Source organism: Rhinolophus sinicus, linkage group LG10, assembly GCF_036562045.2.
Source record: "Rhinolophus sinicus isolate RSC01 linkage group LG10, ASM3656204v1, whole genome shotgun sequence".
Taxonomy (NCBI): domain Eukaryota; kingdom Metazoa; phylum Chordata; class Mammalia; order Chiroptera; family Rhinolophidae; genus Rhinolophus; species Rhinolophus sinicus.
This window is the reverse complement of record NC_133759.1, coordinates 92199377-92224513: the sequence shown is the minus strand read 5'-3', so window position 1 is coordinate 92224513 and position 25137 is coordinate 92199377. Positions and strand designations below refer to the sequence as shown.

The window sequence follows — 25137 nt, the reverse complement described above, 5'->3', positions numbered from 1 at the left end:
TGGGGTGGCAGACACCAACAGAACCTCAAAGGGGTCCCACTCTCATCCCCTCGCTGAGCTTGGAAAAGAAATCCTTAACAAGATCAGGGCCATTGCAAAATACTAGATGCGAGATTTGGAGAACTATTAAGTTGGTGCAAAAGTAATTGCGGTATAAAAGGTTACAAATTGCAAAAACTGCAATTACTTTTGCACCAACCTAATATAAGAGTCCAGCTGACCATTATCTAACTTGTTCCCCTTCTCCACTGTCATATGGAGAATCTGAGGCGTAGGGAAAGGAAGGGACTTTCTCAAGAGCACTCTCTATCAGAAGAAGGTCTGTGGGCAGTGAGAGCAGGGAGAAAAGGCCTAAAGTGTAATCCGAAACTATATTATTCAAACTACGTTTGTCCATTCATCAAATACTTAACGAGCCCTTACAAGGAGCCTCAAAGCCCCCATCCCAACAAAGCCCCCATCCCAACGAGATACAGAGAAAGAGAATTCAAAACTTGGAGCAAACTGCCAAGTTCTCTAAATCTGTCTCTGAGGAAGTGCAGCCACCACCATAGCTCCCACTCGTCCTGCCAATCGCGGCACAGACCTTGGCCTCTCCTCTCACTGTGGGTTTGGGAGGACGAGCAGCTACATGGCTGAGAAATGTAATCCCGTCTCCAGGGAGGACGGCCCTTTCCTCCCAGTGGGCAGTGACTCGGAGGCAGCTAGGGCCAGCTGCCCTGCATTTGTTTCTCCTTCTGTAAGTCTTGGGTGCCTACTCTGTGCCCAGCTCCTTGAGCAAGTCATTCCCAGTTCTAGACATCAGCCAAGGGCATGTGCATCTCCCACTCTGCCCAGCATAAAACCTTCTAATGGTTTTCATGGCTTTTAAAACAAAGATCAGGGACTCCTTGACCCGGTCCTACAGAGTCTGGCTTTTGCCTGCCTCCCGCTTCTTGTCTCCGCTTTCTCTCCCACTCCGCTCCAGCCTCACTGACCTTCACATCTGTCATTTCCCTCCACAGCTTTTTCCCACGTGGCCCCCAACACCTGGAATGTTCTTCCCTCTTCTCTTCTTTTTTTTCCTAGTAAAAGAGTTTAACCTTTTTAAAGAAACCATTACAATTTTTAGAGTTATTTTATTCAAATTTATCTTTTTATAAAAGTTTTCAAAACAAAACAAAACCAAAACAATACAAGTTACAAAAGAAAATATCGCCCCTCCCAGGGCTGAAACCTGCCAGTGACCAGTGAAGATTCCCACTTTCTGTAAATCAGCCTTCTCCAATCCGTGGTCCACAGCGCCCTCTCGTGGGCCCTGCATGACAGCACCAGTGGGTAGCTTCTGCTCATAGTCACCTGCAGCCTCACAAGGCTCAACCATAGGACCATAGGTAGACCTGGAAGCATCATCCAAATCTCCTCATTTTACTGTGGGAAACTGAGGCCTAGATAGGGGTCAGGATGTGCACAAGATCTCACTGAGTTGGTTGCAGAGCCGGGCCACCACAAGGCTTGACACAAATCTAATACTCAAAAGCATCAAAATGTTTTGTTAAGTAGGGACTTGTGGCTGATGGGTGAGCATCAAAATGAGCTAAGTTTATTTCATATAGTCACAACCCTCCTGAAATTCTCCACTACTGGGGTGCAGTCTGTAAAACCCTTTGGGACCCACCCTGCGTAACTCTGTGAGCTCACCTCTTTCTGTGCCTCCAACATAGGAACCCCTCCCCGCCTCAGGGCCTTTGCACCAGCTGTTCCCTTTGCCTGGAACTCTCTCACCCATATTGCCTCTTGGTTCACACTTGTTTTTCAGCTCTTGCAGACAGGTATTCCCTGACCACCCTCCCCAGTGTCTAAAATATCTTGTTTTATATCTTTCATAACTATTCACATCTGACATCAGCCTGGTTAATTGCTTTAGGTCTGCCTTTTCCCCCAGGATGGCTATTGGGAATTTGTTCGGTACCCAGCAGAGGGCCTGGGTACTGAGAAGTTGCTCAATGAATATGTGGGGAATGATAGAATGGAGGAGAATGGCGCATGATCAGGAATAAACCAGAGACCACGTTAGAGAAAGTCTGGAGGTTTATTCAACCACAATCACAATTGTACATATAAATCACTTCTTCACAAAGGCTCACTCTTTTAGGCAGGAGAAGAGAGGTTGGCGGTCTTGAGCTTTCTTTATGGAATCCCAGTCTGACTTCTCAAGGAGTCCCCTGTAATCTTGGGACCCCAGGTCTTCAAACCCAAACAGAACAGGAGCTCGACCCTGTTACCTGGCATGGCTGAATCAAAGCCATTTTGGGAGTGTATGTTAAGAGGACCTTGTCACTTGGAATGTAGGTCCAGTGCCCATCCCAGAGGTGGCAGTGGGCCTTGGCTCAAGTTTGAACTAAAATATTACTTAGATTTTCACAAAGAGCATCAGTTGAAAGCAGAAGAGAATTCCAGAACAGGACTGTACTCTGTGCCCCTCTCCCACACTTAGAAATCAGAAAACATTAAAAAATCTCCTAGGAATTATAAAAGATCACCCCATCTGTAAAAACTGGGGCTCACTGAAGCCAGAACTCCAGGTTTCTCCGTTACTACTGTAAAGTGCTTTGCCACTCTTCTGAGACTCCAGAGACTAGGACATGGAGATGCATGGAAACAAATATGGAGCCATTTTCAAGGATATCACCTATTTGTTAAGGAGAAAAAAAAGAAATCAACAGGTAGGAGGTTTGAAACGTGAATATAATGTGGACTTTGGGAATCCATATGCCCCATCTTCAGTACGAAACGCTTTCTCCCCTGGAGAAACATCAGATCTCTTCAACAGATGAATCCCCTTCAGCCTCTAAGCTGTGACCTCCTACAGGGGAGAATCGACAGCTCCTGGATGTTTCACAAGTTGAGAGCTCCAACTGGAGGCATAAGATGGGATGGCTTTTCACACACGTGCCTGCATTTTTAGCCACCACCAAAGGTCTTGTACTATACAGCAGAAATGCTCGCTCTTTCCATTCTGGAATGTTTCTGGAGTCCCGCTCTGAACAGGCCGCTGGTGGGCCACACGGTCCTACTTTGTAGCCACTCTTTTTTCTTCTTTTTTTTTGAGACCTCATGCTCAGAATAAAGGCTTTAGAGGAAGAGGGGTTCACGTTCTCATCCCTTACCTGGGTGACAGCCTCTCCACAGGCTCCCGGCCGTGGGATCAGGGCATCAGCTGGGAGTGCGAGTAGGAACCTGAATCCTTGACACAGCTGGATTTCACAAATGAGGCCAAAACAATGAGTGGCGAGTATTTGCAATCAACCAGTTGGTCAGCTAAGCAATGACCTTGTCTCCTTCCATCCCCTATTAGGTACTGTGTCAACAGCCAGCACCTACAGACGCGGGTTTAGCAATGACAAAGGTTGGAGTGCTCATCCCTTGTTGAAGGTGTGAAACCAGACTCAAAACAAGACCCAAAGGACAGGAGAGGGGAAGGCTGAGGACTGTTGGCTGTGGCTCCTGCTTTCCACATGAGCCCTGGTCGTGCCAAGGACACTGTCACCCATTTGGAGTGGGATGGTTCGGAAATCCAGCCAGCGCTCTGCACTGGGTCTGGGGCTGGGATGCGGGACTGCAAGCACGGCTTCCAACCAGGGCCCTCTTCCAGGCCACAGACTAAATGAGCTGTCCAGCTGCCCTTTTAATCTGGAGTGTCACTCACACTGATTAGGACAACATCTGGCCTCTGCCCTCGGGAGGCTCCTCCGCCTCAGAACCTGCTCTAGGCCTAACGGCTCCTGCCTGAAATTAGACATTAATAAACACACACTCATCCAGTAGGAACTGCATACACCACCAAAAACACTCCTCTCCCCCCAGCCCTGCCCGTTATGTTTGTCTAGCAAAAGGCACTAGGAAATGGTTCAAGTTTAGGGATTTGCTGTACATTTGCATTTTTTTCTTTTTAAAAAGGCACAGTTTTTATTTTAATGATGTTGCATTGCTCTCTGATGATGAATCCTAACTCGACTCTCTGAATTGCAGCACTAGCTGTTATCCTAGATTCTGGAAGAGGCCTTAGCTTTTGAGTCCTTCCTGTCCGAGGGCCACTTCTGAAGATGTAACTCTCATTTGCAAAAGATACTAGGGCTCAAAGCAAGCTTTGCAAGCAGAGGGCCACCTCTCCTGCAGACAGGTGGCCAGAGCAGGGCTTGTGCGAGGGCAGTAGAAGTGATGCTTTGCCAGCTGCACGCTTAATTGAGGTGGTCGTGGCTGCGAGTGTTTCTCACCCCCAGATCACTGATGGCCTTGAGATCAGCCAGCATCTCACAGGCAAATTTGTGGCTCTGCTCCCAGATTTATGTCTGTTATTTAATTGGTAAATGACACAATCGAGAGACCCAACTCTAATTGGCATACGGATTTCAAGGATTTCCTCGGTTAGCTGGTGGAAGCCATAGGTTGTAGAATGCAATTTCCATTTCTGAATCAGTGGGTGGCAGGCTGGTTACAGAAATGCTTCCTATTAGTTTGGGAGCCCTCTGGGAGTCTGACACGTAATTAACAAAGCAAAAGGTAAACAGGCAGGACCGGCATGGAGCTGGGTATGCACCTGGTCCTGGGATATTGGGTTCTTTTTTCCACTGCAGCTGTGATGGTGGTGGGAGGTGGCAGGGCTTTAGGTCTGCATTGAGGACCATGTCCTACCAAGGCCTCTGTTAGAAGCTGATAGACACAGTCCCCCAACACCACCAACCTGGGATTTCAGACTGTCTCTAGGCTGGGGGCTGCCTTGATTGGATTACACTTGGGGGGCTCCTTTAATCACAACAATCTAGAAATCCATATTGGATGCCAGTATACCTGGATCCTATGTAGCATTCTAGTTTGTGATCCAATCACAGAGTTCTTTAGAAGTTCTAGAGTTCTATATATAGGAGAACAGGAGCCACGATGAGGTTGGAGGCTGGGCATCTTGGCCAGGGTCCCCCAGGGAGGCCTCCAGACTGTGTGAGGGGAGCACTTCATACTTGTTCCTCTCTTAAAGCAGGAGAGAGAAAGAGAGAGAGAGAGAGAGAGAGAGAGAGAGAGAGAGAGAGAGAGAATGGAAGCACTGATAGGAAAATGCAGCCTGAATTTCTACTTTGGAGAACGTCTACTAAGCCTTTTCCACAGGCCCAAGGCCATCTGAAACACAGTCCTGAAAAGCTGGCGGCTGGGCTGTCCTTGTGCTGGGAGGGCCCTAAAATGGGCATTTCAAGTACCCAGAGAGCAAGGGGGGACACCCTGTATGTCCACAGCTGTAAAGGAATGTCTGAGGGTACAGCTGCTGACCCCAGGCCTGGCAGTTGGCCAGTGTTCAGTAATGAACACTCTGAGGGCCCCAGGTATGGCCTGCGAATGCATCACCTGGGCTGTGACAGAGAACAGGAGCTGGACAGTAACTGCAGTTACCCCCACGACAGGCAAACACTAACAGGCTGAAACCAGCGGCCCTGGGAGACTTCCTTCTCTCCTTCTGCAGTTGGGTGGCAATGGTGCTAAGAGTTGCCCCTAACAGGCAAAATTTGCCTCTCTTCCTAAATGACCATCATGTACGAGCCATCGGAAGGCTAGGTGACCTTGTAGGACTCAGTTTTGGGTGGCCTAGGGCTGCCCTGGCATTTCTCCCACATAATGCTCAAGGGAACATGGTGACAAAGTTGAAAAGGCCCTCCCGGATTTCCACAATGCCATCCGGGGTTAAAGCAGGCTGCGTTCTCGTGGGGGCCTCTTGTGGGGTCTGCTCTCCATGCTACCGCCACACATCAGGGCGTCCAGGAGCAGACAGACACCCTGCACCAGCTGTAAGAGCCCCTTCACCCCGAACCAGCTGGCCAGCACCTTTACGTTGTGGTGCCCACGGAAGCCCTGTCTCCCTTGGGAGAGGAAGGCTGCAGTGAGTGCCAGGGAGGACCCCCCAGGCCCGCCGAGGGGATGTGTGCGCTCAGTTACTATTGAATTTTTCCAACACTGTTGAGTTGGTGTGTTCAAACAGCCACTGCTGGGTGGGAGAGGAGGGGTTGCAGGTGTTCATGAAGATCCTATGGTCCGTGACACTGCAGTCCATGCAGCTGCCGCTGACGGGATGGTACAGGCTCTTGTCCTGCAAAACACAGAGATGGTCAGCTGGGCAGCACTGGGGATGTGAGCACACAGCAGTGGCTATAACAGCAGTGAGGCACACCTGTCTCCTGAGCACACAGTGACACACTGCCCTGGCCCCTTGCAGCTGGCGTTGCTATGTGCCCGAGTCATACCCACTGGGATGTGGGCAGAAGTGCAGCATGCCACCTCCGGGCCTGGGCCCTCATCACTGCCTGTCTCCAGTCAAATTTCATTGGTTCTCATGTTTTCTTCTTTTTCTTTTTTTTTTTAATGGACTCAGTTGCCAACATTGAAGATTCTAGAAATTTCACATAAAAATGTGGATTTCTGGCTTCTCTTGGATGTGTGCAAAGTCGGGCGTGGTAGGTTTGTGGAACACAGGTATGAGTGAGTGGGCTCTGCTGGGAGGAGGAGTGGGCACTACACGGCTTTTTTCTTTCTTTCTTTCTTTCTTTCTGGGAATCAAGCAGGTTGGCCCGTTACCCCCCACAAAGCCTGCCTTACGTGGCGGTATTTCCACAGCTGGTTGCCCTTCATGCTGTGGCAGTCATAGAGGGTGACAGGGCTGGTGTGGGACACGGCATCAAAGCAGGACTTCTTGGTGTGCTGGGGGTCTCCAGGCCGGATGTCCTCTCTCCAGGTGAAGGTGAACACCTGTACACACAGGGACAGCACCATAGGGATGGCAACACCTGGACACTTGCTTTTTTCTTGTAATTATGAAACATTTTAAATACAGAGGTTGAGAAAAAAAGTATCTAGATCACATTGGTTCCCAACACCCAGCTTCCACGAAGCTGACTGTGTCACTCAGTGTTACAACTTTTCCCCCACGTTATTTTGAAACAAATCCTAGACATCATCTCATGGCCTTGGAGAATTCAGAAGAATCAGTCAAGCAGAGCCACTAGCTAACGTGCACTGTTATCAAGGAAGGATGAGGGAGAGCGGCAAGCGTCTCCGAGGGAGGGGCAGGCACTGTCAGAGAGGCGTGCTGTCCACTCTCAGCGAGGATGCGGGCATCCCTTCCGAGCTCTGCTTTTGCAGCGGACCCACATTATAGGCTTTTATCAGTGTACACTTGCAAAATGCCAGAAAACCCAAGGTGAGGCGGATGCCATGTGATTTAACATTAGGGTGAACTGCTTGGAGGACGGGATCATGCAAAGTTAAATGCAATTTCCTGAGAGCGGCAGCTTTTCTGGCAAGGCGGCTGGCACTCCTCAATCTTCTGATAGCATCTCTTGGGAAGGATCCCTTGGGGAACCAACAGGTGGAGCGGGCCATAGCCCAGGCTCCAGAAGTGACCATGTAACCCAGGCCTGATTAATATAAGGACGGTATTGCATCCCTACCGTAATTGGCTCAGGAAAGCCAACATGTGAGAGCCCCAGGGCTTTTCCAGAACTGTTGGAAGGGACATACCTTCCCACTGCAGGGCTAGAAGCCTTTGCTGCCAGTGTCACATCTGCCACCACATGGGAAGAGCCAGGTTATAAATGAAACCAATAGACGCGGGAGCAGAGCTGCGACCCTGGTGTGTTCCCAGTGACATCACCTAAACTTTTCAGTGATGTGAGCCAGTGACTCTCTCTTTTTGGTGAAGGCCATTTGAGCTGTGTGTGCATCATTGGTAACCACCAGTCCAGGTTGATGGTTTCACTGCCCTGGGAAGAATTCCTCTTTTGAAGGGGTTCAGGAAGCTTTTATAACTTGTCCCCTGGGCTGACTTGTGTCACTCAGTGTTGACCCATGGCCTCTCCCTCTCAGCCCTGAGCACGTCTAGGCTGCCACAGACGGTACAGATAACCTGGCTGCCAGCCCCCAGGAGTGGCCCTTACCTGCATGTTGTTCCACGCAGCCTCCCCGCGGCCCCGGACGCAGCTCTCCAGCCTCAGTGGGGAGCCCAGGGCCCCGTGCTTTGTGTCTGCACACAATCCTGTGCCCACATTGCGAATCTGGATGGGAAAGAGGGAAAGAGTGACTAGTGAGGCACCTGAGACACCTCCTGGGGCCCTTGCAGGGCTGAGGGGGGGGGGGCAAGGCGGAGACATGAGATGGGCTGAGCTCTGGACTTCCTAACACAGCCTGCCCTGGCCGGTGGCAGTGTCTTGTGCCCTCAGTAAAGGAATACTCCGTCCACGGAGAGGAGCTCCTCTAAACCCTGCTTGTCTTAGAGCACGCAGAGTCTCAGGCTATGGTGGGGCCTGGAGGGGGCGGTTAAAAGGAGGGCTCCCTGGCCCCATTCCTGGAGAATTTGACCAAGAGGCCCAGGAATCCAATTTTACCCCCATTCTAGGTGATCCAGAGACCACACCTTGAAAACCACCCTAGAAAAGGACGTGATGTCTTTGCTGTAGTCTTGGACTCTGCTAGTGGGACAGGTAAGTGGCAAGAGGTGACAGGATCCAAAGAACAACAGTGGTTTCATGAGACAGGCGTGGTGCAGTGGGAAGAACACACATACTGGTGGGAGTGTGAAGGCCTAGGATGCCTGTGTGGTTAGTGCACCTACTACGGGCCGCCACTGTGCTAGGTGTCACATTCCATTTTGTCTGAGGGGTGGGGGGTGACAGCTGTGACAACGTGCCCCTCGACGTCTTGTTGCAGGGAGCCTGACTGCCCAGCTGCTATGTTCTGAACCCATCACTGTTGCCAAGTAGAGGACACGCTTCCCACAGCGGCTTCCAGCCACCAACTGAGGGCAGCAGGAGGCCTAGGGCAGGCCCATTCCTGGCAGATGCTGGATGACTGACAGGAGGTCTGGCTTGAAGACTGTTCATTAACCTGGCCAAACTTCCGTAGAGCGTCCCTGTGGCCTGGGCCTCCTGTTCCCCCAGCCCTCTTTCCTCCCGTCTCCCAGGGGGCAGACTGTCTGTCCCACAGCTCCCTTCTCATTTTTTCTCTCAGGCATTTCCCAGTAAGTCCCTTGCATGTCTCATCCCACCCTGATGTTTGTTTCTCAGAGGACTTGAACTAGCGCAGGGGAGAAAGCCAATAAGCTGGCAAAGAAATGAAGAGCTTCAATGAGAAGAGTCACTACAACACCTCCTCTAGAACACTCGTGTTGGTGTTGAGTGGGGTAGCTAGACAGCTTAGCCAGGAAGGTCCCTCTAACTCACTGTGTGAATTTGAAAAAGTCACACCTGCTGTTTCTGCTGGCCCAGCACATTTCCTTCCTCAGGCAGAACCCTGATTTTCCTAGGCTCCTGCTCTTCACCCACCCACTGGCCAGTCAGAATATCCATCCTGCCCTTGATTTCTATTCCTCCAACTACCACAGTGATTGGTGAGGATCCAAGAGTAAGAGCTGATTCCTAGCCCTTTGCTGGGTCTACTGGGAAAGATGTATCCTTTCTGCTGGGTTGGCCAAGCTGGGGGGTTGCCAGCCTGAAGCTTCTGGAAGCCATCTTGCTACCTTCAGCATGAGGCCAACACAAGAGGAAGCAAAGTTAAGCAGGAGAAAAAGACTGACATAATTTGAGACCCTGGATCCAGGTGTGTCTGAAGCCACAGCTATCCAAGGTTCCTATAAGAATCAATAAATCCCCCTTTTTCACCTTAAATTGCAACTCTGTCACCTGCAACTGAAGGAGCTCCAGCTCTTATGCACCCTCTCCCCCAGCCCCAATATATCCATGTATAAGTGAGTGGGTCCCCTCAGCTCAGAGGTCCAGGAACCAGGGTCGGTGATGGAGCACTTTTCCCCTGATAAGACCACCTCCTCCAGCAGGACCTGCTTTGTGGGTGTGTGACGTGGGCAGTCGCACGGTCTGTGCTTAGTTTAAAGCTCTGCTATCGCTATCTTAAAATTTTCAGTAATTTCATCTTTGAACCTGTAAGTGAAATCTGATGGCACAATGGAGCACGCCTGTGAGCAGGGCCGATACATGATATACGAATATTTCTGCTGTGTTTGCTTATAGCGTCTGCGATGGCCCCACATGCACAGAATTTCGGGTCCCAATTATATAGTTGGCCCTGCCCTCCAGACTCACCTCTCCCCATGCTGCGGCCGGGGGCTCCACGGGCGGATAGAATTTGGGCAGATCCCAGGCGATCTCGGTCATAAACCACTTGAAACTCTTGCAGTTAAGGGAGCTGCGGAACTTTTTCTGGGCAGCTACATCCCCAGCGGAGAGGTGGCGGTACTCCGGCCGGCGCTGGTAGATGTGCTCGGCGTACTCGTCCATCCATACTTCCGCCACTCGTTTTAGGTTCTGGAGGGCGACAGGCAGGTGTGAGGTCAGATTCTCTGAGAGGCTGAGGCCAGGGTGTGGGGTGCAAAAGGTCCTGGAGGTTGAGGTCCATCTTTCCTATTTGACATTGTATCAATGACTCTAGCCGCACCAAGTTCTTAAGCCTTCCATGTGTCTATTATTTATGCATGTTTTAAAGACTCTACAACTTATAGTTGAATATTAGACTGTTGTTGTTTTGCCTGCCCATCTTCCTTCCCTTCTTTTTCTAGTGATAGCCCTCCACCAGTTTTCCTTTCAGGACCCACCTCTGCCTCACTGTTATCTCATGACTCAGCCTGGCTAATGGGAATACAGTCAGCCTTGAACACAGGGATTGGTCAGCAGTGAGCACGTGACCTAAGCCAAGTCAATCAGAATCAATAGGCATTAGCCCTGGAATTTTTGCAGGAACTATGGGGAGGAATTGCTGTGTTTCTGCCCGGACTGCTGGGTAAGTCTGATGGGTAAGATGCCAGCCAGAGCAGCTGGGCCACATGGAAAGCCTGTCCAAGGTTGAAGTTAACCCAGGATGAAGCAGAGCTGAGGGCGAGACCGAGGAACACATTCCTCCTTTTAGTGCCTGGATCCAGCCATGCCTGAAGCCAAACCACCTCAGGACTTCCCATTTACAGAAGTCAGAAATTTTCCGTTCTGCTTAAGCCAAATTGAGTTGGGTTTCTGTCATTTTCAACTAAGAGTGCTGACCAAGCTGCATGGTAAAAAATTAAAATTTGCAACCCAAAGGTATAAGTTCATCAGCAGCTGCAATTTTCCATAATTTGAGGTGGGATAGCTGCTGCTACTTTTATTATGAGGCACAAAGATAATTAATAAAAAAATGACAACCACATTATTGGCAAATGGGGGTGACAGGTGAGGAACATCCTGTGTGTGAGACCTGGAGACAGAAGAAACAGTGAATTCTCCTTTGCAACTGTGATGAATATTCCCCATTCCATCTGCAGTGTAGACACCACCTGCTGAGAACCTCTGACAGCTGGCTCTGGAAGAACACAGCTTCAGGGTTCAGGGGAAGTTCCCTGCTCCAAAATGTCTCCTTCTGACCCCTGGCTGTTGCCAGAAAGCTTCTCCTCACCTCCTATATTTAAATTTCCAAGCCTTTTCTCTATCATAAAGCTGCCCTCCCCCCCCCCCCCCCCATTGCAGCCCAAATGTGCTTCCAAAAGGTAAAAGGGAGTCAGCACTTCAGGCTGTTATCAGTCATTCACACCTCAGTGTAAATGACCGCTCTAGAAACAGAGTTAAGCAGGGGTTGGCCAGTATCTCCTGTAAAGGGCCAGGCAGTAAATATTTTAGGCTGTGGGACCAGATGGTCTCAGTTCTGAGGATGTAGCTATAAAGCAGCCCTAGACGCTATGTCAACGGATGTGTGTGGCTGTGTTCCAATAAAACTTTATGGACACTGAAATTTAATTTTGATGTCACAAAATATTCTTTTGTTGTTTTACACTCCTCCCCCTACTATTTTAAAATATAAAAAACATCTTTAGCTCACAGGCCACATAAAAACACTTTGCCGACTCTTGAGTGAGGAGAAAGGAAGCCAACAGGAGGAGGCCCGGATACCAAAGACAAAATCCACTAACTCCTCAATTTTGTTGGCTCTGAGTGTGGCACTAGGAAACTACAGCATTTCCTGGCCACTGCCCCATTCTTCTTGAGTGCTGAAGGGGTCGACAATGGGTTAGAAAATAGTTCAGGAACATTGTTATCCCCCCAGCCCCCTGCACGGCAAATCATGGGTTTAATTTAAAACCGTGCCCCGAGGAAGCTGAAGGCCCACAGAGCCTGCACACCTGAACACACTCCTTTCTCACTGTCCAATTCGCTCGAGCCACAGGGATCATGAGGAACTGCCATAGTTTCCATAGGCAAGGGTGGCCAGTCTGACCAAGGAAAGGTACCAAAATTCAGCAGTGATATTCTTAAAGGATCCAATCATATACTATTTTAATTTTAGTTGGTATTTAAATTACTATTGTAATGAATATTGCATTTTCCAGACACAGCTTAATAAGCCATTTCTCCCAGACCTTGAACTTTTGTACCAGTGAGTGGACCAAAGTAAAGGACTTTACATTTATTTCTATTACACCTCTCCTCCCCTTGTTAGCATCATGAAAAGGACTCTGGGAGTGAAGTGGGTTGTGCGCTCTTCTTATCCCTCCTCCTCACACCTCCCTCGCTCGGGGGGGGGGGGGCAGTCCTGTCTGAGAGCCGCTGCTCTTCTTGCGATTGGACTATAGAGATTTACCTGGATCCTTGGGCTAAGGCTCCAGTTGTGTTTCACCAAGTTTGAGTGGGTTTCTGTTACTGCCTTCCCTAAGACCCCTTTCCCAGAAGCAGAGGCAAAAAGGAGTTTAGCAAATTTAGTGAACCAGTTAAGACTGGCTGCTTATTCTGGAGGCAGGCAAGCCCCTTCCTGCACTGCTACTTCACTGCGGTCTGGCTGTGTGTCCTTCTGGAGTCAGCACAACCTTGGTAAGACTTTGGTCTCCCTCTTTATTGTGCCCTCTTAGGGCTTTGTGAATACCTCTCCTCAAAGCCACCAAAATGATGTTCTAGGAGATAATGCTCTGGGGGGAGCTGGTTGTTAACACACGGAGAAAACATTTAAAATATGATCTGCAACTAGATGAGGGTAGTTAGATACTATGATCAAAAGCTTGAGTCAGACATCTCTGTGGTCCTGCAAAGCCTACGTGGGGTGCCACTCCAATTGTTAACTGGCTTAAAGGCCCAGGAGGCTGGTTCAGTACAGATGGGTGAAAAAGAAGTTAAAATGTTTAAATGCAGACAAGACAGTGACATAAACTTCCCAGTCTTACTAATATTGATGCTGACACGAATACTGCTACTAATAGCAGTCACTATTTGAGGGACAGGCACCAGTCAACCCTACATGAGCTTGAATTCTGAGTCTAGGCAACTAAGGTGTCTATGTTTCACTTTCCTCATCTCTAAAATGGGGATGAAAAATAAGTGAGAGTTAAGTGAGATGAGTACGTAAGTTGCTCTGCAAGATGCCTAGCTCACAGAAGGTGTGTGTTACGACAGTTAGCTATTACCCATTGAATTCACCTCTGGTTCCATAAACGGGAGGCGGCAGTGCCTCTTTCCCAGGCTGATCTTATAAACGCAGCTCTGGATGGTTTGGGAGTCAGAGGTGTCCCCATGGTCCCACTGTTGCTAGCAGCTGAAAGAATCTCAGTCTTGGCTTACTGAGCAACTTTGCGCTGTTTCCCTGACGGGCACCTTCTCTGGGACTGCCAATAGTATTTCAGGTGAATCGTGATTCCTGCGTCTCTAGCTGAATCTAGAACCCACCCCCCACGTCAGATAGAGCTGTCCAAACTCCAGATGGCTGGTCGGCTGTCGTTGCCATCTTCGGTCAGTAGAGGGCACTGCCGGCTCTCTTTTCCCTCAACGCTGGTCCCATAGCCCCGTAGCCTGTGAAGCCTCCGGAAATAGCTCCCCATCCTCGGATGGAGGCCGGGGAGACCCGCTCCCTCTTAGAGCCTCTCAGTCTTCTTGTAAATCGCAGGGCAGGGGCTCTTCAAGGACGCAAGGGCTATAATCCTGCACGTTGTCGACTGTCAGGGGGTGAAGGGAACGCAGAGGCCTGGGCAGAGGAGGCTATGTGGACTGATGTCAAACAGGCTGACAAGGGGGGCTCTGTCGGGAGGGGTCTCCGCGGGGTGACGAGGGGGGGTGGGATGTCCCCATGAGCAAAGATGTGCCTGTGATCTTTCCAGCTCCCCCCAAACCTCCCTGCAGCGCTCTTTACCCTCTGGGGACACTCCCACCTCTTCGGTTTTCTTTGTGGTCAACTTGATTTTTTCTTTCTTTCTCAAGACACTTAATATTTTAAAATTTATTCTTAAAGTTGAATAAAATATCAATAATACAAAAAAACCCCTCCAAAACCTCAAACCTCTAACAGATTTCCATTTGTAGCTTAGTGGTCAATTTAATTCAAGCAATAATGAATTCAAACCATTCGAAGGCATGAAATAGTTTGACACACAGAATTTTTGGTAATAAAGGTGGGGAGGGGGTGGGGAGAAGAGAAAGACATTAACATTTATTAACTGCCCCTGTGCCAGGGGCTTTTAAGTACCCTGTCTCAGGGTTTCCCAAACACACCCACCTGTATTAATATTTATCTAACATGTTTCTTTAAATCACCCCATGTCTAACTTTGCACCTGCTTTAGCTTTATCCTAAATAACACTGTCTGTGAAATCCTAAGTTTGCTATATGAATACACATCGATTTCTAATCCACATTAATTTAAACATACGTAAATAAAAATGTTCCTCTGCCTACCACCTCAAATCATCTTGTCTGTCGCACTTTGGGAAACTCCTTAATTCTCTGGCAACTCTAGGGGTTGGAAAAAATTAGCTTCCTTTAAACAAAGGTGAAATAGTCTCAGAGGAGTGAAGCAACCCTCCCAAAGTCACACAGCTAATAAGTGGGTGAGCAGGGCTTTAAGTAAGTTCTTTTACATTGGATTTCACCTGAAGAGTGGTGGTGGTAGTGGGGGCTCATCCTCACACGTAGGGATCACTTGGCCTGGGGTCCCGGATGCCTCAGGGTACCTCTGCTCTGCTGATGGGCATAGGTAAACCCCTTCCCCACCAGGGAAGCCACCAGCTTACCCGGGCCAGGCTGACTCCAGCAGGGACCTTGTACGGTACATATTTCCTGTAGATATGGCCCACCCTGGAGCAGGGGATGTCCTCCATGCGGCCCCCACACATCCACACCTGCAGGGTGAGAAGGGAGAGAGATGATATTTCTGCCCCCAATTTGCTACCCCCTCCTTGATGCATCTATTGAAAGCATAAGCTTGTATTGTCTACTAAAGCCCCGTTCCCAGAACTAGGGATGGAGGAAAGCATAGTAATCACAACAGTAGCAAAAATAGCTGACAGCAGCGAGTGCTTACTCATTGCCAAACACTATGCTATGCGCCTCACATGCACAACTGCACTTAAGCCTCGTCATAACACCTATAAAGTAAGTAGGGACAGAGCTCCACTTTATAGATGAAGGAAATGAGGCTCAGAGAAGCTAGGAAGCTAGTCTAAGGTCCCAGGGCTAGGAAGTGGTGGAACCAGAACTTAAACCCAGATTTAAATTCTCGGCTCTAAACAGTCTGAGCTCTAAGCAACTGAGGATGCTTGGAGTGCTGTGTTGAGAAGCACTCTAAGGCGGCCCTGGGGAAGACTAGGCGATCGCTTAGTGATGTCTGCCACAGGTATGAGAGGGGACGACGCAGAACATGGGATCTGTGTGTTTACTGAACGTGGCATTACATTCTGGTGTTTCCTCCTGGATCGGTAAGCTCCCTGCTGGGCCCCCCTGAGCAGAGGTGGCAGGCCCCCTGCGCTGACTTTCCTGCGGTCTGGCTGGCTAAACCAGGCAGCTGGGCATCACTGCAGTGAGGGACGCTATGTTGCTCCTTGTGTCTCCCTCCTTATCTGGCATCACAAAGAGCTCCTGAGTTTGACTTTGCACTGGGCGGACAGCAATTTGGGAATCCTTATTAAATACAAACAATGCTGACTCACACCCACTGAGGGGCCCAGCCTAAAAAGACTCTCCTCAGCAGTCCTGGGTTCAAATCCTGCCTCATCCACTTACCAGCTTTGTGACTTTGATCAAGGGACTTTACATCTCTGAGGCTCAGTTTCCTCATCTGTAAAGGATTAAATGAGGCAGCCCTGGGGACGGACAGTGCTTCGCACAAGACTCAGCACACAGTCACAGCAGTGTCACATGCCACAATGATTGATTCCTATATTTGACTAATATTTGGGGAGTATCTGCTACATGCCAAACATTGTGCTGGGCAGATATAGTGGTGAATAAACCAAAGCCCCAGCTCTCATGGAGGGGGGAGTGTGGTGACTAGCCTCCGAGATGGCCCCCCAATGATCCTCGCCTCCTGGTATTTGCACCCTTATACAGTTCCCTCCCATATGAGTCCCATGAGGACTAACCTGTGTACCCAATAGGATACTGCAGAAATGATAAGGCTTCCACCTTACTCCCTGGGATCACTTGCTTTGGGGCAGCCAGCTGCCATGTTGTGAGGACACTCAAGCAGCCCTGTGGAGAGGTCCAGGTGGTGAGGAGCTGAGGCTGGCTGCTAATAGTGCTAACTTGCCAGCCATGTGAACAAGCCATCTCAGAAGCAGATCCTCCAGCCCCAGTCAAGCCTTCGGATGACTGCAGGCCTGGCAGATACTCTGACTTCAACCTCATGACAGACTCAGGCATAACTATCCTGCTAAGTCCCTCCCAAATCCTGACCCACACAAACTTGGAGATGATAACTGTTTATTACTGTTTGAAGATGCTATATTTTGGGGTAATCTTTTTTCCTGTGGCAGTAGGTACACCAATACGGGGAGCCAGTTTCAGATGGTGATGAGTGCTATAAGAAAGCCAAAGTGAGGTCACTGGATAGACTCTGTATAGATGTGTTGGCTGCAATGTCACCCATCTGTCAGGGAAAGCCTCAGTAAGGGAGTATTTGAGGTGAGACTTGATGAGAAGGTAAAAGTAACATAAAGATCCGAGGGGTGAGAGAACAGGTGGTGAGAAGAGCTAGTGCAAAGGCCCTGGGGTAGGGCCAGTCTTGGCAGAATCACTGAACAAAGCAAGCCAGAGGCCTGGAGCAGAAGAAGAAGTGATGGGAGGGGAGGTCAGAGAGGTGATCAGGGACAATCGTAAGGGTCTCACAGGGCAAATCTTCACCGAAAGTCTTTAGTGAGGAAGACAATACAATCTAATTTCTATTTTACAAAGATGACTCTGCCTGTGGAGTACAGAATGGCCAGTTGGGTGCAGGCCTGGGAGAGGCAAGGCCTGGGAGACTCTTGCAGACATGAGGCAGTCATGGCTCTGGCTTGTGGTTCATGGTTTGGGTCATGGCTTGTGGGGGCTATGGGGATGGCGGGACAGAGCTGGATTCAGGAAATTATTATTAATCTTGGTACCATATGTCCTCATTTGTGGAATGAGGAGTAGGAGTGGAAACATCTACAATGCCAATTCTGTGCAAAAGAGCCTTTTTCAGCTTGAACTCCTCAGTGAGATATTGGGGATTTGTTTAATGTCTTGATTAATTCGGGGGCTCTAGAAGGGCCACTTCATGCACCTGGGGGTCCTCAATCCTCCAGGATCTCCTGCCAGCCACTCTTTCCATCCCACCCCATTGTACTCTGTCACGAGCTTCCCGCAAGGGGATAGGCATGTATGGGGCTGCAATTAGTGGAAGTGCTGCCTGGAGAAATGCAATTATATTCTGATCTTGGGGGAGGAAAAAAAAAATCGAGCAAGTCAATAGAACAGAACATTGGTCTCAAGATAATGGGCTCCTGATGGTAGATTAATGTCAAGGCCAAGCCAAGAAGTTTATTTTCAAAGCAGGAGATATTGATCAGGCGCCAGGATCCCATAACAATAACTCTTCTTTTATACAAAGTGATTGATGTGGAAGTGATGCTTTTGTCTGGCGGGCATTGCCCAGGACGCCATTGGGCTGTTCCTGCTTTCTGGGAGGTGGAGCGGTGCTGAGCAGGTTGGGGACACCTTACCCCGCTCTATTTTTGAATGTCTCTCGGGCAGTGGGCTAGGTTGGCGCCCAGCTTTTTTGAGTCCATATTAAACTCGCATTAGCTAATTCCTTAATGCAGACAGATGATCAATTTCCAAATCCTTCTCTTTGCTGTGACCCCAGGTGTCTTTGGTCCTCACCACGATGGCCATCAGCCTGAAGTTTCCTAAGGGACCAGGGTGACCTTGATCTGCTGAGAGCTTCGAAGCGTCCCAAATGCTCTCACGTTCCTGGGATGTCTGGAGCCCAGGAGAGTCCTGGCGTTGGATGATGGGTTTACTCTACGGCTTCCCTGCCCTGCACATGATTCACTGACGGCTGACTCAGAATGTGAACTGCCTTCAGAGAGACAGACACCTGCTCCGCTAAGGCTCTTGCCAGCTCCTGAGTCCTTTGGCAGCACCTGAGCAGCCTGAGAAAGGCCCACTGCTGGCACATCCCCTCTTCACAACTCCCCCTGCCTCCCTGAATGCATCTTACACAGCAGTCAGCACCTTCCATGGTGGTCACTGGTTATCGGGCAGGATCCCAAGTCTGGAGGGGGCTCTCCTTCAAGGGCTGTGATAAAAGCTGAAGGCACAGAATGGTGACATGACTTGCCCTGGGCTGGCGAGCTGGTCAGAGCTGGTCCTGGATCCCAGGTCCCCTACCTGTGTACCTTTAGGGCCCTCCCACACCTCCTTCACAGCTGAGGCAGCAGCCACTCAAGACTCACAACAACCGTGGCACAGGGGTGATAAGCACACACCGCTCTCCAGTCCCAACGCCACCTCGTGCAGCTGTGTGACCTCATGCAAGGCATTCACCTGGGGAGCCGCCCTCTCCTCATCTGTGACCTGGGGATGATAGTCACTGCTACTTGCAAGCTGCTGAGGTGGCAGGAGACAACCTGTGAAACGCGTGTAGCTTGATGCCTGCTCATAGCAACCCTGATTGATGTTCATCATTTCTACTTGCAAAATGATGAGAAACGCCACCACCTTGAAATTATACAGTGTTTGCCCTTCGGCCCAATACCATCACGTTTTTTATCCTACGGCCCAATTTCCCAAATGCAGAAACTGAGGCTCAGAGAGAGGAGGTAGTTTTTCTAACTGACTCAGTGGCAGTGCCTGTAACTTACCAGGAGAATGACAAAAGCAAGTGGGGCAGGGCGAAGCCATGGGGCACTGCTGGGGGCCAGCCCAAGGGTGTTCTCCTTTCTTCCAAGGAACACACCAGCAGAAGAGTCCAGCTGGAGGCAGAGAAGGGGGAGCCACAGTGCTGGCAGGAGCCAGAGTCATGTTTGGCCAGGACCCCATGATATTTGGATGGGGACAGACACAGGCCACTGAGATGACATTTTTGCAGCCCCTCTCTGCTTCCAGCTTTCTTGCCTCCCTCGTCCCAGCGCCCACCCCATCCTGCCTGCTCTGGGAGCCTTGTTCCACCATAAGGAGTTTTCATGTACCCTGTCAGCTCGCTTCTTGGTGCCCTCCCCGCCGCAAAACAGTCTTCTCACGGGAAGCACCATGCCACCAGACAAGAACAAATCTAATTGTAAAAGCTTGCTCCCATTCATTTTCATTGCTGCTTTGATTTATTTTATTAGCAACCTTCTTTTGTGTGATGACAGGCTTCATTACAGTGTCTATAAAAGACAATTACTTGCTCTTATCTCCTAAACTGAGGAGGAAAGAGACGAGCGGTGATGTACATCAGGAAAACACAATGGGACCCAGAGAGAGAGTGGAAGAAGGGCCGGTCCCGAGGAGGAAAACATGGGTGGGCAGGGGCTGGGGTGAAACCTCTCTGTGTCAAGAAAATGGCTGCCTGGAAACCAACCAGGAATGGGACGGTCATCCTACATGCCCACGGCTGCCCGAGGAGAAGACGGCAGCCAGCCACATCTTCTGCTGTTTGTATCTCAGCCGAGGACCGCCTGGAGTTCAAACCCTATTCAATTGCACTTTGGGGAAATAATCTGACAGTAATTGCCACTGATTATGACACATCATCTGTGTGCTTAGGATGAACATAGGGTAGCAGTTATGAGCTCGGTTCTGGAATTAGATGGAACTAGGTCTAATCCAAGCGCCTAGGCAAATTTTGTGAGTCTGAAAGCCTCAGTTTCCTCATCTGCAAAATGGGATGAATTATTGTACCTATTTCCTAGGGTTCTGATGAAGCTGAAATGAGGTTATTCCGAAGCACAGAGGACTGTGCTACCTGGTGTTACCTGGACACACAGCAGCTGTCACTACTGGTGGTGGACCCTGCACATATGCGTGCCACACAGTTCCCCTCAGAAAGGGAATGGCGATATATCCATGTCGTCTAGAAGTTTCTATCATTTTTAATACATTGGCTTGTTTTGGACAACAAGATACTGTCTCGGGAGGTCTTACCAGCATGAAAGGACTTTATTCATGCCAGTTTTGGATGTTCATAATGGTTACTGGATGCAGTTGGTAAAAATCTAGGAAAAAACAATTTTACTATTTTTAAAAGCCATTTGAATTTAGTTCTAAATTAATATATTGTTTTATATAATATAGTTTTAAGCACATGTGTGTCTAAATTAATAAATTAGTATTAGACTATTTCAACAATATCCTTAGCTGTTTAGTCAACTTGGCCAAAGAATGGGGGCGGTTGCCTTACATTAGGGTTTTTTTTTCTTTAAGAAATGAGTTTAGTAAAGTTGTAGGATACATTAGGTTTTGACTCATATTTGGAAATGGAGCTCTCTCACAACCACCCCGGGAGGGAGATACTATCATACCGTTACAAGCGAGGAAACCAAGGCCCAGCGAGGCCAAGTGCCTTCCCCAGGGCTCCTTGGCTCACAAATGGCAGAGCCCTGAGTGGAATCGGGGTTGCGTCCCCAGAACTAGGCAGATCTGAGGCCTCCAGGGAGACTGCACCTTCCTGGTTTAATTTTTCTAAAGCTTGGCCCTGATCCTGTCATGGTTCCACAAACATTGCTATCAATACTTGTACTGCCTGCATAACGAAGCGCTCACCCTTGGTTCGCAATCAAGGTCCTCTGTCACCTGTTTCGGTCACCCTGACCCTCTCCACAGCCCATGCCCTCCATGTGTGGCTGCTGCTGAGAGCGAGCTGCAATGCACTCACTTTTCAGTTCCATTGGGCACATGTGCTCTTCTTTCCATGAACAATGCTGCCTGGTCATTCATTCATTCATTCATTCATTCATTCACACATAGCCTAGTCATTGGTCAGCTTTGCTCTAAAATCCTGTTGGAAGAAATGGAATAGAAACTGGCTGCCAAGAGTGCACGTAAAGAGCCCACGATACAGAGCCTTCAAAGCTGGGTGAGGTGAGCAGAGCCAACCTGCTGGCCAACCGACCCATTTACTCTGTCCTTCCACACTTGAGCCCGAGAATCCTCCCTACACAGGACTCCACCTCTTCATTACAGCCATGATTTCCAATGTTGGGTGAGCATCAGAATAACCTAGAGAGCTTGTTAAAACACAGACCACTGGATCCCACCCCCAGAGTGTCTGACTTAGCACAGGTCTGCAGTGAGGCCTGAGACTCTGCATTCCTAAGCAGTTCCCACGTGCTGCTGACATGGCTTGTCTGGGGGGCCACCCTTTGAGAATCACTGCGTACTGAAATAGTGACAACCCTTCTCAGGATAAAGGTGCCTGCCAGGTCACACTGTGTCTCTAGACGTCCCTGTGAGTTTGGGGTTATTAGTCCCCCTGTAGATGAGGAGATAACGGTTCAGCAGAAAGGACAGGTGAGCGGTCCGAGGTCTCACTGAGAGTCCATTCCCGAGCTGGGCCTGGTGCCAAGGTCTTTGGCCTCTGCCCTGTGGGCCTCAAGCTCTTTCCACGCCTGTCTTCCTGCAACTGCAGTCCGATCACATCAACCACAACACCACCAACATTAATAGCTACCATTTATCACTCACCTATTATGGGGCAGGCACCGAGCCAAGGTTGTCCCAGTTGACTAATACCATGCTCACACTCACATGTAGTAAGGAATTAGTCTATCCCCATTGTACAAATGAAGAAATTAAGTCCAGAGAGTTTGAGTCACTCTCCCAAGGTCACACAACGACTAGCTAATTGAGCCTGCACCAGGACCCAGGTGGCCTGATTCTGAAGCACGTAATCCTGTGCTGTTCTGTCTAACATGAGGGTTCTGATCAGGACACCTACCACTTACTAAGCACCTCCTCTTTGCCTGGGTCCAGGCCAAAGACATGTTTCATCCCACTTGGTTCTAACAATAAGCCTTCGAGAAAGTTATTATCGCCAGTTTCTGCTGATGAAAGACTGAGGCACGAAGAGACAGGTGTGTGCTAGTTAGGGAGTCATGTAGGTGTGGCAACCCCTGGCCTTTGAGCCCCCTTTCTGGAGGAATGGTGGGAGAAGCAGGCTCCCACTGACAGAGATGCTCACAGAATTTCAAATGGCTCGTTGAGAGTCATGAGCAGAATGCCTTCCCTGTTCTGGGGCAGACGGCTCTTGGGAAGTCTGGGCACATGTGGCCGGGAGCAAAATGCTGCATGCAGCTGAGCGTGTTCCCAGCATCCTCAGATGACCCAGCAACGGAAGTACATCAGGTTCCTGGCAGCCACAATGCATCTGGTCTGAGTCTGAGGGAGCTGGGAGGGGCAGTGAAAGGGAAAGGGAAGGTGCTGTGCAGGTGCTTGGATGATGGCCCTGGATTGTCCTCTGTCCCTTGGGCTGGCCTTTAGAAATCATTTCTCCCTCCTGCGTGGCTACCTAACCCCCGCTCAGGGCTGGTCCTGGCCTCTCAGCTCTACCTGTAACAGTGGCCTCTCGAGCCGGGGCCACCTTTTCTCAGCCCTCCCACCAGGTGGAAGGAGATGAGCACTGCACTTAGAGGAGGGACTTCTGGGATTTAGTCCTGGCTCTGCCCCCTTGTAGCTGAGGGACCCTGGTCCTGTCACCGAACCACTCAGGGCATCATATCACAACGTCACCCTGGATCAGATTCTGGGGTGTCCTACCTTCTTTCACACACCCAATTTCACTGAGTCCTCCTGAAGACACTGTGAGTTTTACAAAAGGAAAATCTGAGAGTTTTCTTTTTAAAAATCTTCCCAAGGCAGTCTGGGACTGGGCTGGCCTTTGGTAACGAGATCCGTGTCAAACAACGCAACCCCACTCGCCCTGGGGCCTCCTGCCTCTACTCAGCTGTGCTGCGCCTCCCTCTTGGATGAAACACAGCTCTCCCTCGTCCCTTACGTGGCTTCCCATCGGTACCTTGTTCTCACGAGCCTGCGGCATGGCACCCTCAGGCCACCTCCATCTCTCCAAGGGCAGTGTCCACACCTCTGCCTCCTGGAGCCAGCCCGACAGAGGTGCACTCAGGGGACTCAGTCTCTCCCTAGATGCCCCTCGCCATAGGCCTGCCCTGTTGGGAATCTTAGCCCTAAACCTGCAAATGGCCCAAACTGTTGGGATATACATGGGAGGGAGTGGGTCTGGAGAGATGAAAAACCATTTTTCCTTCTTCTTAGTTAAAAAATAATCTTAATTTTTTTTTTTTGATTATACAAGTGGTAGGTACTTATGATGAACACATTCAATGTTACAGAAAGCCATTAGTAGAAAGGGACAGCCACACATCGTAGCCTAGACAACCTTAAACATGCTCAGAACACTGACATTAGCCAGTAGGTGGGCAAAATTACCTCCCACAAAGAACACACTGTAGAGTATCTGCTGTTTACCCTGGTGATTGCATGGCTGCCTGGGAGCTGTGGCACGCTGCCACTGCCCAGCGTTACAGGAGAGTATTGTGTGGCATATCACTGGCCCGGGAAAAGATCAACATTCAGAATCTGAAGTACGGTTTCCACTGAATGCTAATTGCTTTTGCACCATCTCAAAAGTCAAACCATTGTAAGTAACTGTCCGAATAATACTCCATTGTTGGGGTGTGTTCTAACTTATTGATCCCCTAAGGACATACATTTGGGTCATTTTCAATCTTCCCCTACTGTAAATAACGCTTCAATAAATAGCTTCTACCTAAATCTTTGATCATTTATGCGGCTGTCTCTTGGATAAACTCCTGGGTGTGGAATTTTGGGTCAAAGAATGTGCTTGCTGTGAAATGTAACAGATTTTGCCAAATTTCTATTAACAAAAGAGATATCATATCCCCTTACATTGCCCAGAGCACATATATTTCTTATGCCAGCTCCGCCACGACCTGTAGATACTTCCTCTCTCTTGGATCTCAGAGTTGAAGATATCCTAACCTGGCCTCCTGGGGACACTGTGCAGTCCCCTTTCTGCTCCCTGCCCATGCCACCTCTAAACTACTCTTGGCTCTGTGCAAATCAAAGGGTTTTCGCCATAGCATTTTATTTGATCCTATCTCATGGGGTATGAAGGAAAAATACATCAACACCATCTAGGATGTGAGGGCCTAAGAGCTCAAGCGATTGGTCCAGGGTCCCCAGATGGATGGAGAGCAGAGAGGAGAAACCAGTGCCCTGCCTTCTCACCAAGTGCCTTTCCCAACATACCACCAGTACCCAAAGATGGTGATGGAAGTCTGGGAAGAACATGGTGAAGGAAGTTTTATCAGACAGGAATTAATGTTACTAAGTTATTTAAAATACCTATTATGGGCCAGACACAGGGGTATAGAGATGGAACAAGACCCACTCCCTACCTCCAGGGAGCTCAGCGTCCAGTGGGAGAGACAGGCCAACCCTTGGGTCACGTCAATACGAGGTATTTGAAACCATCCTGGCAGTGACGCTGGAGTGGCCCCTAATCAGCACAGGGAGCAGAGGTAAGGCTGAGAGGAGGCCATTTAGATGAGCTGAGCCCAGAAGAATGAGTGTGGTTTGGCCAGACTAAGGAGAGGCATCCAAAGATGGCCAGCATGGGAGCCTGGGGCCTTGTGAGCAGATGTGTATGGCCGGGCAAAGTGGACACCTGTGGTTTGTCCTGCCCCATATCCATTCCCCCGTTCTGGATACAGTGCCTAGACTTTCCTTTGGGGAACTAGCCCATGCCCATGTTCCTGGTTCTAGGATGGGCATGTGACTGCAGCTGACCAATGAGAATGTTGTTCAGCGGTGGGCAAGGGACCAGCCAATGAGACTCAACTTGGGGACT

General features: G+C 49.5%; 1 protein-coding gene across 1 annotated transcript in view; it reads right to left on the bottom strand.

The window, feature by feature from the left end:
- Window positions 1-2052: 2052 nt before the first annotated feature.
- Window positions 2053-25137, bottom strand: part of GALNT10 (polypeptide N-acetylgalactosaminyltransferase 10) — a 177469-nt gene continuing 154384 nt past the window's right edge. The window contains exons 8-12 of the mRNA XM_019750401.2: window positions 15041-15148; window positions 10113-10334; window positions 7956-8072; window positions 6619-6768; window positions 2053-6112 (exon numbers count right to left, since the gene is read on the bottom strand). Of these exons, the coding sequence (XP_019605960.2) occupies window positions 5954-6112; window positions 6619-6768; window positions 7956-8072; window positions 10113-10334; window positions 15041-15148 (756 nt within the window). The 3' untranslated portion in view covers window positions 2053-5953. The remainder of the gene's footprint in view (window positions 6113-6618; window positions 6769-7955; window positions 8073-10112; window positions 10335-15040; window positions 15149-25137) is intronic.